The sequence below is a fragment of the Notolabrus celidotus genome, chromosome 10 (genome assembly GCF_009762535.1).
Source record: "Notolabrus celidotus isolate fNotCel1 chromosome 10, fNotCel1.pri, whole genome shotgun sequence".
In the NCBI taxonomy this organism is placed as follows: domain Eukaryota; kingdom Metazoa; phylum Chordata; class Actinopteri; order Labriformes; family Labridae; genus Notolabrus; species Notolabrus celidotus.
This window is the reverse complement of record NC_048281.1, coordinates 15,431,449-15,444,240: the sequence shown is the minus strand read 5'-3', so window position 1 is coordinate 15,444,240 and position 12,792 is coordinate 15,431,449. Positions and strand designations below refer to the sequence as shown.

The 12,792-nt window shown below is 37.6% G+C and overlaps 1 protein-coding gene across 1 annotated transcript; it reads right to left on the bottom strand.

Annotated features, from left to right (window-relative positions):
- Positions 1 to 1,361: 1,361 nt before the first annotated feature.
- Positions 1,362 to 11,456, bottom strand: LOC117820268 (integral membrane protein GPR155-like). Its single transcript, XM_034693992.1, has 14 exons — positions 11,371 to 11,456; positions 10,731 to 11,175; positions 8,959 to 9,358; positions 8,522 to 8,690; positions 8,250 to 8,405; positions 8,056 to 8,139; positions 7,853 to 7,973; positions 7,634 to 7,715; positions 7,320 to 7,410; positions 7,009 to 7,204; positions 3,962 to 4,092; positions 3,549 to 3,644; positions 3,397 to 3,458; positions 1,362 to 2,539 (listed from the first exon to the last, which is right to left on the bottom strand). Exons 2-14 carry the CDS (start codon positions 11,080 to 11,082, stop codon positions 2,161 to 2,163), a joined length of 2,319 nt encoding a protein of 772 aa, XP_034549883.1. The 5' UTR covers positions 11,083 to 11,175; positions 11,371 to 11,456; the 3' UTR covers positions 1,362 to 2,160.
- Positions 11,457 to 12,792: the final 1,336 nt, after the last annotated feature.

The window sequence follows — 12,792 nt, the reverse complement described above, 5'->3', positions numbered from 1 at the left end:
TACCATCTGTGTAAATGCTGTTCTAGCTCCTCCTGTGTGAATGTGGCTGTGAATTCTTTTCAGGTCTCAATCATGAGAAGAAGTTTTTCCTTTTGTGCCCATGTTTGTGATCCATGCATTCATATATGTTTCACAATATACCTATTAAAGTTAAATATTGATTGTAAAGTCCTCTGAGACAAATAGTGTTCTGTGATTTTGGGTCATGAAACGATCAACATCAAATTTGGTTTGATCTGTGTGATGGAAGGTAACCAGGGAAAATCATGGGTCAGTGCAAATATTACAAAGGCACAATATTTGCATTCATATTTGAATTTCAAATAGGCAGTTAACAGAAAAAATATATACATCATAAAAAGGCACAATGGGAGACTGTGACAAAATACTATAAGGGAAACAACTGGATATGTGTGAATGCTTCAAGTTGCCTTTTTCTTGAAGATCCCAATGAGCAAAACTAAAAACAACGATCAAAGCAAACATAGGAACATTCCTGAAACAGCTAAAAGAAAACAAATATTTAAACAAGTACTTGCAGACTTTAAGTGCTGCAAGGCAACAGATAGGGTTCTTAGTGAGGGCCAAAAGAACAGATAAAACATGAAGCAGGTCTTTAGGAAATGTCCAGCTCAGTGAGATGACCTGCAAACACTCCAAATGTGTCTAGAAGACACAAAGCCATGAATGCACACAGCAGAATATGATCCAACACCATGGTCACAAACTTCCTCTTGGGAGCAAGAACAGAACATTCTGAAATGCTTTCAATAGAAACCTGGCAGAAATGGATGAACAACACACACTATGCCAGTGCTTGTGCAACTTTGGGGTGTTCTGATTAAATCAAACCGAGAAAGTCTATAACCACTAGATGGCAATACAACACAGAGAGCAAGTTATTTCTAATCATTAAGCCCTTCAACCAAAAAGATCAAAGCCATCGTTTTGTTCCTACTGTACTTAATTATGCACCCACTGAACAGTGTTAGTTCTTAAAATACATCTTCAACCTTCCTGCTTACGTTTTTTATTTACTTTGAAACTCTGCACCAACAACATGAAGTTGCCTTATGAAAGATATTTGTGATCAGTCAACATTTGGACCAGGTTTTTCCAAGCCTGTAAAAGACTGAGGGGTTCTGAGCTAAACTAACAGAAAGAGGAAAGCAGGATGATATTGCCTGTTAAATGATAATACACAACTAACAGGACTAATCCCTCTGCTAACTGGTCACAACTGGTTGACGTGTTACTTAAAAACAAAGAAAATGGGTCAGTCCCTCTGCTGAATGCCAGGTCACACTGCAAAAGATTAGATATCCCCACATGTAGTCCATCTCAGAGTCCACTACACAAAACACTGTGATAAGTACTTTTTATTCAACAGAAGTGAATGATTATTTTAAAATACATTGAATTTACCCTAAAACCAAGTCATGATTTCCACTTAAACAAGATTTCTAGTATTCTGCCACCAGGAGGAGCTCACTCACACACCAAATAGTTTTTCCAGTATGGAGTCCGCCTCTGGTTTTTCCACAACACAATAGCTGCACTGTTCACTCAATAAAAGAAAATCACATTAAAAGATTAAGCGGCATTTTTAGGTGTTGTTCAAAGACCACAACAATAGCCCAAGTAAATAGCTCTTGTCACAATGTCAGAGGAAAATGCAAAACATGTTTTTGTTGAGAGAGCAATTATCCTAAAGACCGGCGTCTCTTCCACACTTTCCTGTCAGCAGTCCAATCAAAGACTGACATACAGTGATTGATTATACATTAAAGCAAAGGCCTGCTTTCAGACATGACAGCACAGAGGGACCCTGGGTAATGAGGCAGACCCACTCACAGTGAGCCAGATGAAGGATAAAACCAGGGCCCAGATGAGGGATACAACTACTGCAAAAACAAAATCTTCTTTTATACATATTTAATTCTTGTTTTGTAATTGTTGGAAACAATCATAGCTGAATCATCACATCAGTGTCTCCATTGTCTTAATTTAACACATCCAAACTTTTATAATAACAAATACAAACATCTCTTCTTTATTCATGTTGAGTTAAAGAGCAAAACACAGTCACAGAACAGAAGCTTATTTTGTCTTTTATATTTGCTGATTTAACATTTACAGTCAAACTTCTCTGGCCAACTCTTAGGGATCAACATGTTTAGTTTTTAATCTCTTTTTCCTCCTGCTGTCCTTCCCTTGGTGTTGTGTCTCACTTCCACTGGGTCTTGGATCCTCCTTGTCTGATGGTTGATCAGGCATTGGAGACAAGTAATGGATCATAACCTTTTTTTCCTCTTGTGTGCAGTATTTTGTTGAACTGGCAAGCAGCGTTCTTTCCCCCTTTTTCTGCTCTAGATCTTTCTTCCCAAGGATGCTGCTGTTAAGTCTCTGTAACTCAGGAGGGATGGCCACTGGCGGTCCATTTGTAGGGGCCTTATCAGTCTTTCTCCTCTTTAATGCCCTATTAGCCAATCTCCTCTTTGCAGCCATATTAGGCGATCTGAAGTCTGTTTTTCCAATCCTATTGTCAATGAACACAACATGCTGTTAAATGCTTAGTGTAATACATATAACATAAACACACAATGTTTCAGTATGCTGTAAAAATAAGAAAATAAACATGCTTTAGAACAGGGGTTCCCAAATTGTGGGTCGGGACCCCCTGGGGAGTCGCAAGACACAAATGGGGGGTTGTGAGATGTCTTCCAGAATGTTTTTTTTAAGTTATCTAAAAAAAACATTATTATTGTTATTTATTTTTGTTTATGTACCTTGTTTTCTTATCTTTATCTTCCTTTTTGTTTGTACTGTTAATTATTTGTATTTACTTATTATTAATATTATTATTATTATTTTTGTATTTTTTGTATTTATTTATTTTTTGTTCTTTGTTGGTTTTGTATTACTCATATCATTTGTTAACTTGTGGTGAACAAGAAAATACTGAAAAAATTCAATAAAAAATTTGAATGACAAAAGTTATCTAAAAATAGTGCATTTTACCCATTATAGTAAAAAATATTGACAAATATAGTAGCTAAACTCGAATTAAAACCTTGAAAATAGAAAATGTAATGAGTTTTCTGCCTTTCTTTGTTGCCAGATGACTCCTAAGTTTAGGGTTAGTGAACAGTTAATTATCAAAAGCATCAGTAGCAGTAGGTTAATTCATAACAGCGCAGGAAACACAGAAACATGCTCATATAGGTAGGCTAACTTTCTGCAGACCAGCTAAATGAAGCCACATGAAATCACTTTGAGGGACAGTGGGGGTCCCGAGTCTGTGGCACCTATATTTTGGGGGTCGTGGGCTGAAAAGTTTGGGAACCCCTGCTTTAGACTGTGACAAAGTTACGATACATAAAGGGTTTTTCTTACCTCTTAAAAAGCAGTGCCATCAAGTGCTTGTCCAGACCAAACACAGCAAAAGAGAGAAAACCCTGGCAACAGAGAACATGTTATGATACTGGGACTATGTGACAACAAATGCCAGCAGTCTTTGTACTATACACAGTATCCTGATAACCAACCTGTCCATAGTTAGCCACAGCACAAAAAAACTGCAGCTCCAAGTAAAGTCTTCCAGGAGCACGGTAGAGGAGCAACCACAAGCAGCTGCACAAGTTCTGTCAAAACAATAAATAAGAGGGGGTTTATGTTTCAGATTAAAACTCAAGATCAGTGTTTTGGTTGTTATTTTTATGTAATTTTATATAGTTTATTTCTCATTTTCAAATACCAGTTAAGTCCAAATGAAACAATTATCTAATGTTTTTTTGACAGATTTCACTCAATAAGCTTTCATCAATACAGACAAGAGCTGGAGTTAACACAGCTCAGCCATTTATATCTGATCAGTCTTGTGATTCACTAAATAAAATACTGTGGACAGTAAAACCTGATTTCATGTCAGTGAAGAGGTGAAAGGTGTTAGTCTACTCACAGCAAGCAAGCTGACAATCAGGAAAAGACACAAGATCTCATGACGGGCTTCTTGTTTATCTTCAACCTGTTGGAGCTCATCCATGTGGAAATGCGGGTAGTCTTTGTAGGCATACTTGTTCTCATTCCGACCTGCAGCATGTAGCAGAGCAAAGATTGAAAACACTGTTTTACTTATTCAACAGAAAACTGTAAAACATTTCACAAAGCTAACATGGCTTGTGAAATGTTAGCTTTAGTGAACACATTTACCTTAAACTGTTGTGTTATCAACACTGAGATTATTGTATTTTTTTTAGCAGCATTTCTTGAGTTGTCGTTTTTATTTCTAAATATTGTGTATTGCAGTATTGTATATTATATTATGTTTATGTTATATTACAATATTATTGTTTACTACAACTCACGGTCATATTACATACCCATATTTATTTTATTTATTGCTTAATCTGTCATTACCAACCATTATCACACCATATCAACCTGTCACTACTGAATAATTTTTAATACTGCCTGTAATTACTGCTATTTAATCTAAACTCCATTTGCAACATTGTATATATCTAAATTGTATTCTATCTTTATTTATATATTTTTATTTTTACTTATCTTATTTTACTTATTGAAACTTCTTGATTGTACTAATGTTTGAGTTGCTGTAACAACTGAATTTCCCCCCTGGGGGATCAATAAAGTAATATCTTATCTTATCTTATCTTATCAAAACTATACTGTGTATTGATGATACTGGGATTAACTTCCTGGTCTCTTACTTAATACCTGGCTGTGTTGAATGCTTGATTCTGATTGGTCAAAATCCCATCAGAATGGTAATTAATTCTGAATAGCAAGAGTGACACCAGGGACAACCTGATCACACATCATACCAAATCAATACGCCGAAAAGAGGTCCAGCACATTTCACCTCTCCCTGTTGGTACTGTGGCAAGAACGTTTCTTGTAGCAGTCTACATTGGTCAACAGTGTGATACATTTTTTTACTTTTAACATTTAAACTGGTAGGCTTAACAACATAGATCGTGTTTTTAATATTACCTTTAATTCATTTTGGGGACACAAACTTTTACATGGCATTTGAGCCGGGTTATGACACAAGCCACTGTCAAATCTTGGGGACATTTGTTTAAGCTTTATAAATGATTTTTAATTAATCTTTAAATCAATACTTGGTTTGTATATTTAGTTGGTGGCCAGGTAATGAGGGGATTTATGTGTAGTGAGGTGGTGATTATCCGAAATAGAATCTCCTCAGGGTTTCTATAATCACACAACCACCACCTCGCGATACATTATCCCTTATATGTTGCAATAAGCTGTTTGAATAATAATAATATACTAGCACCTAAAATCCTTCAAATCTCATTATGTAATGTTGAAGTGATTGCTTTTAACACTTCTATTACTGATTGGCATTGGCTTTTGTAGTTACATTAGCTTTTTTTCCCTAAGATAATACATCAGGCAAAAGTTGTGCTGATTATTATTGATTATTGTCAGAGTTAGTTTTTACTTTGGATAAGTAAAATACATTTTTCACCAAGATACCATTATAATGAGACATAACCTGTTCCAAATCACGTCAAGTAGCTATTAGTTGTTGGCTGAATTACTAAAGTTCCCTATTATCAGGCTGGTCTGATAAGTCTCTGGAGACTCTTCAGCTGGGCAACATTACTGTGGCTTGTGTAGGGCTAAGCTCAAATCTGGAATATAAATTACTATCCGTCTACTCGCTTTCAAAGCTCTCAGCCACCAGGCACCATAATATCTCCAAGAGCTCATAGTGCCTTGTTACCTCTTGAAAAATTGTGTTCACTGAATGCCGGCCTGCTTGCAGTACAGTATCTTAAGTCTCTTAGAACAACATGGGAGGCGGAACCTTCAACTTTCAGGCTCCTCTCCTTTGGAATCGTCAGGATAGAGGTCATTATGGTCCAGGAGGCACACAGCCTCTGTATGCCTCCCTGTAGTATACTTAAAATGTCCTTTTTGATGGAGCTTATAGTTGGGCTGGCTCAGGCTTGCCTTGGATCAGCCCTTAGTCATGCTATAGGCTTAGGCCTGATATACCAAGCTCTCTTCCTGTTATTCTTTCTCTCTTTCTGTGTGTATCACGGACACTGTGTTGGTATTATTTGTATACCCTCTCATCTTACAAGTTTGTGTTGATAGTTATTGTGGGATGCTTGCTGCCTGTGAACCACTCGATTCCAACAACAACAATTATTATGATCAGTGATAGTTATCATAATTGCACTTGTTTAGTTTACATTTTGGAGGACTGTATTTGCTTTTTGAATATGTATCAAAATTGACCATTCAGTTGGTTTCTCCAAGTGAAAATCCTCTTGCATACCTGACAGTTTGCCCTTGATGGCCACTGACACTCGAAAAACAAACCACTTCAGATGTTAGAATAGCCCTGTATGCTCATGTGCCGAGACTTTGTGATTTGTATGTGAAATCAAATTTGCCTTCTCTGAGTGCACGCAGATACAAACACTGGCTGACTAATTAATTAATAAGGCTCTTTTAGGCTTGATTCTTCACTATTTGTGCGCTTTATTGCAGAGAAAAATCAGTTCCTACGCCTTGCGTTCTTGCACTTCTCTTGTTTTAAGTGTTCCTCAGGTAAGGACTGAATTTGGAAAAAGAGCTTTCAGCTTTTCTGCCCCCATGGCATGGAATGCTCTATTGACTAAACTGAAACTCACTGAACTTACTACACTTGGAGCCTTAAGTTCTATCCTGAGGGACAGACAGCCAGAGAGCTTCTGCACCTCTTATTCCTAATGAAAAACAGTATGCATCTATAAATTGTATGTTTAAACTCGTACTGTCATTTTCTTGTAACTGTTTTTTATGACATGTGCTGCTGAATTCTTGGTCAGGTCACCCTTGTGAAAGAGATCCTGATCTCATATGGTTTTATCTGGTTAAATAAAGGTTTAATAATGAAAAAAAATAACCACCAAACTGCTGTTTCTAATGCCAAATGTTGAATAATAGCCTGTTAAAGAAAAGTACCTCTGCTGAGCTCTCCAAACGGGTTGACAAGCACAAATTTAGTCTTGGATTCATGTTCAACTTCAGACACGAGATAATCTGAAGAGTTTCCTTCTTGGGAATATTCTTTTCGAGTCCTGCTCCCTTTACTGAGACACAGCAGAGAGACCCCTCCCAGCACTATACTTAAGGAAGCTACAACTGAAGTGCAGATTATCTGTCAAAGAAAAGACATACAGACTTGTAGACTATGAAATAGTTCACTTTGTTTTAACAAACAGTTCTTCAATGTCAGTCTTAAACTTGAGAACAGTTTCCTCTTATGTTGTTACCTGTTGTTTGCCGTAAATGAAAGAGGTGTCAATCGTGTCTGTCATTTCTTCCCCAGAAAATAGCAGCACAGCAGTTACAAAGGCTGGAATCCTGTTAATGAAAAGATAATGCATTACAGTTTGTTTAGGGTTTATATTAGTGACATGGCAGTAACACTGTAAAACTACCTCAATACTGTCAACCGTAGTCCTCTTTCAAACATTTACCTCACTGCTTTGGTATGCCTCTCTACACAGTCATCAGACGTCCAAACAGATTTTTTTTTTTGTTATTTTTCCCTCTTTAATTTATTTTAATTGTTTTTGTGGCTTACCCCCAGCCTGCAAGGACAAAGAGGCCTGGTGACACTTTTTCCTCATACCTCTTCATAAGCACCAGAGAGAGTGCTATCAGAGCTACAAAAAAAAAAGAAGACAAAATGTGCTTAACAAAATTAGTAATCAAACTGAAGATTCCAGAGCCCTCCAAGAAAAACTGATCACCCTGATGTAAGGTTACTGTGCCTCTTTTGTTTTGTCAATTCAAAGCATACCTGGCCACACATAGGTGCTGTAGAGTGAGGTACATAGTATTGCGACAGTCAGGACCTGCCCGAGGTCTTTGTCAGATGTGACCATGAAATCCCACAGGATCATCCCGATACAAGTCATAAACTAGAGACAATATCATAACAAATAATTACAGCTGAGAAGTTTCACCAAATGAAAGATTTGGAGTATGTACAAGTGTGCTTACCTGTGCTAAGAAAAGGTTGAATGTAAACAAATGAGGCAGTCTTTTCACTTTCTGACTCAGTAAAATAATTGCAATTGTCCATATCTGTCAAAGAAAAAGTAAAACACAGATTTATTCAGTTTAAACTACTGAGAAAAAGAGACAGAGGAAAAGTCAATTTTGCTTTAACATACTGAGATGACACTGTGACTCACCAGCAAAACTAAGCTCAGTACGCTTATGTTTATGGTAACGCTCTGCAGTGAATTCAACACCAGCTTAGAATCCATCTGACAGATTGACAGTAACCAGGCAGACACATACATTATTGGAGCTGAAAGGAAAGTGCTGATAACCATCCCGGAAGTAACCTGTAAGAAAGCAGAAAGAAAAATCATGCAGAGAGACTTCCAAAGAAAATATATTGCTACATCTATGAATAATGTGCAGGCAGAGGGTTGGTAATAAGATGCAAAAAAAAACTCACAACTTCTAGCTCTGCGTTGTAATACACAGCATAGATGGCTACACTTGGTGCAGTGGGAAATACTCCATAAAGAAAAGCATAATTGGAGAGGCTTGAGTGGTCAGAGGCACTGGTGTTGCTATTGTCTAACTGTTCCACCATGTCCTTACAGATCAGGGGCATTAGCAACCTGAAAGCCAAATAAGAAGGTTGTTATTTATGTTTGCATCATAAATGTTAACATACATAAGTTTTATCATCATTATTTAGGTTGATTGGATTGTGGTCTGAGAAAGGCCTAACTCAAATAATTCCATTTGACAAAGTAATTACTAACCAGTACTAACAATGCAATGCTGCATTATCCTTCATAACAGAGAGGCCATCTGATAATGCCAAGAAATATGTTGTGGAAAATTATATTTAGGTTAAGAACAGAGTAGAATGTTTTTACTCACAGTTTAGCTGTTAGAAGTAATGTCATTGTCATAAAATCGCCTCGGGTTAGTTTCCTCAACTGGCCGACCATGGACAGACCCAAGTAGAAGAGCGCTGTCCCCCCAAAAGAGCTAGCCAAACAATTCACAAATTCAGCCAGGAATGGAGGAATGTTGTGGTGCAGGACGAAATGTGTGATGAGACCAATGATAACCATGAACACGATGGGGTTCTTCAGGACTTGTAGAACTACACATCCCACAGTCAAAAGTTTGCTCTGCTGGTGGTTTCCCTCGTTCTTCCACTTCTGGATCTCGCAGAAGGCAAAGCCGATGGGATTTAGAAGTATCAGGGACACAGGTGCGATCAGGTAGATGTACTGAAGGTAGTGTGGGTATGTGCTCTTGTACAGTGCCTCAACTATGGATGAAGATGAAGACAAGTGTCTCAGTTAGTATCTAATTTCTTGCAGCACAAATGCATCAAACTAATCAAAAGTAAAAGAAGGTCTCAGAACTACTGTAGAAAAGGTAGACGAGGTGTTACTCTAAATACACACCCTATTATTTGTAAAATCATTGCACATAAAGACCCTGTTTCATAGGAACTCTGCAGAAAAACATATGCAAAGTAAAAACGATACAAATGAATAAGCACTAATTGTCCAAAACTAACAGAAGATTTGAAACACACCGCAAAAAAACAAAAAAAAGTTATTTAAATGACATTCTAAAGTGACAAAAACATGTAGTAATTACATCAACAAATAAAATATAAAACATAAAGGTCTTCAGATCAAAGCTTTAAGAATTGGAGATGTCCTGGATTCCTAAATTTGTGTTTTGCAGAAGAGTTTCCAAAGTGTTGCCCCTCCTCCTTAAAGTCAAGTGAAAGATAAGCGAGAGAGCTGCTGGTCTCTTAAAAGACTTTGACCGAGGTCTGTGTGGGCTCTGGGACATTGTCAGGAGAGGTCTGGGTTAAGAGCTTTGTACTGCAATTATGTGTGTTCATGGTCCTCTGCAAGGAGACTCTTCCTTATTGTTTTCTACCTGCTGCTGTTATAACTGCTATTCAGCATCCTCCTAGATGTGAATTGTCATGTACCCCCCCCCCCATCCATCCATCCCCAACCAGTGTCATGTCCAGTGTTGTGGTGTGTCCTATTCTATTGTATTTTTTCTGTCCTATGTCTGTTTATGTTTTGTCTATGTCTCTGTGTACTTGCACTTTTGAAAAATCTAAATAAAAAAAATAAATTAAAAGAAGTGATAGATAGGCGAAAGGATACCAAACTCTGAGACAACTGTGCTGATGTTGTCATTGTGGCCTGCCAATAGATTTAAGATGGAAACAAGCGTTAAGCTCTCTTTGGCACAATGTATCAAATGGTCACATTTATTGTAAGTAGTCCATTTGAAATAAAATGCTGATGCAAATAACTGTGCTGGAATGAAAAACAACTACATTAAAAGTGAAATCTATCTAAAAAGTTGCACAAATTGCACACATCTCAGTTATTTTGCCTAATCTTGCTTCAATGTATTTTGTTTATCATTTGTCACAGCCTACACGCCTAATTGGATGTAAAAGAGACATGTTAAAACACACAGTTAATGCCCACTCAATACTTTTCCCTCCTGCACTCTTGACAGTTGTACCTGTCAGTCAAGTGGTGGCCATAGTTCACTCTTTAAGTCTTAATCACAGGCATTACGCATAATAGGATCTGCGGTGTTTTTGTTAAAATCCTCTGGTGAGAACAGAATAATAGGATAACAAGCATTAGACTTACCTATGGGATATCCCAAAGCAAAATCATTGCTTTGGGTGGCGAATATTGAGAAAATCCCAGCTTGGCTGTATCGCTTCTCTGGACTGGCAACTATCAGCGTGAGGACGCCCACAAGGAGAAAGACGCACAATTTGGCGACGAGGATGCTCCACAGGAAAGGCCAGACAACATTGCCAAAGTCCAACAGGACCATGTTCTTGAACAGCAGTGCTGGGAGGGCAAAAGTGGACACAAAGCTCCCCAGTCCTTTAGCCTGGGTGGGTGTGATAATATTCACCCTCCCCGCGACGTATCCACATACTATTATCCCAAAGCACTCCACGATAGCCGGGAAGAGCCTCTCAAAGGACATGTTGCCTGAAGGAGCTGATGAGTCCAGATCTCTCTCCTCATATGAAAACTTGAAGTTGATGTCAGCAGGCTGCTCTCATGCCTGCCCTGCAGTCTGTCAGGTACAGGAGTTATTTGTTACAACAGTTGAACGGTCTGTTGTAAAGATATCAAATTAACAGATTCACCTGCTTTGCTTATTCGTCAAAAACAAGTTAATAGATTAGCTGAAATGTTTAAGTTGTGATATTGTCTGTATGGTTTTAAATTATTACGTAGTTGAAGTCCCTTTTGCTGATATTTCACTCACCCCTCAGTGCCTCGTTCCTGTCTTGATCAATGTGCCAGTCAAGCTTTTGGAGCTAAGCCTTTTTATTAGGTCAGCGCCCCCTATCCATTATCCGGGTCACCTCAAGACTGATTAGCTGAGCAGTAGAAATACACTCTTGATTTCTTCCACACCTACAATCTATTGAGACAGCTTCAATTGTTCTGAGTGAAGCCTGCAGAAACACTGAAGAATTGTTATATTGGAAACGCACACCGGTAAAGATAAAGATGAATACTCCGCCTTGACTATGAAAATATCGTGTTGGTAAGTTACAATTATGGGATCAGTTTTTGGATATGACAAAAAAAAAATCAGACTTATATTTAAAAAGTCAGGACAATGAGATGCAATGATGTAGGCATAAAATCAAAACTATGAAAAAGCCATGTTGTGTATTAAAGGAGTAATACCACGACTTTAATTAATTATTTAATTTATTTATTTAACCAGGTAAGAGACTCATTGAGATTTAAAACCTCTTTTTCAAGAGTGACCTGGCAAAGACGGCAGCACAAAATTAATACTTTTGACCATCTTAAAAATGTTTATGTCCATGTATCTCAAAACTTACATACTTCATGCCATAATTCTGACTTTTTATCTGATATATGATACAGACTATTATCTAACAGGGTATGACATTTCGCTCAACAACTAAGATATTGTACCTTTTGGGGGGGTTCTTTATTTAGGTTATTTTCATATCTTTGTGGTTATTTCATCTATTTATGCTTGTTTGTATCTTTTCTTTGCATGCATATACAGTATATATACATAGCCTACAGTGTTTTGTGTTCTTGAATTGCCTCCAGCAAGAAAAACACCTTAAATCACTTAAATCTCTTTGTTATGGTGCCAACCTGAATCCCCCAGTCCCCCAGACTGTGCCAAGTGCACCCCTAATCAGACCAGAGGGCCTAAGAAGTACTGCGTGTAAAATTGCTAAACAAATCCAGTTATGGACAGTAGGTCATGAGAGAGTTATTCAAGATCATCATGATCTGTCTAATATGTGTTTGTTTGAGTTAATGCTGTGCTTGCTTCTCCTGTGTGTGCATGCTTGCTGTCACTTTACAGATCTCCTGATGGACAGAGGTTGAGTTGCTCCTCATGAGATTTAAAGGTACTAAATGGCCTCTTGGAACTGTATAATTACATATGCTTTACAATCTTCATACATATGTGATTTGTTTTCCCTTATACTGTCACTTCTTGTGAACTTGACACACATTGTGCATCAGATTTGGCAAAAGCTGTTTGATTATCACATCGTGTGTTAGAGCTAATAATGCAAAAGCAGAATATTTGCACTGCTATTTCTAAGTCAAATTAAAAACATAGTACAGTGGAAATAATCATACTTCAGATCTAATAGTGCAAGGTGTGTATGCTACAGAAAAC

Coding starts and splice junctions, on each gene's coding strand:
- LOC117820268 (XM_034693992.1), bottom strand. CDS start 11,082: ATGTCCTTTGAGAGGCTCTTCCCGGCTATCGTGGAGTGCTTTGGGATA. Junction 7,716..7,852: donor CAGCACCTATGTGTGGCCAG/GTATGCTTTGAA, acceptor TTTTTTTTGTAG/CTCTGATAGCACTCTCTCTG. Junction 7,411..7,633: donor TTTGTCCTTGCAGGCTGGGG/GTAAGCCACAAA, acceptor TTTCATTAACAG/GATTCCAGCCTTTGTAACTG.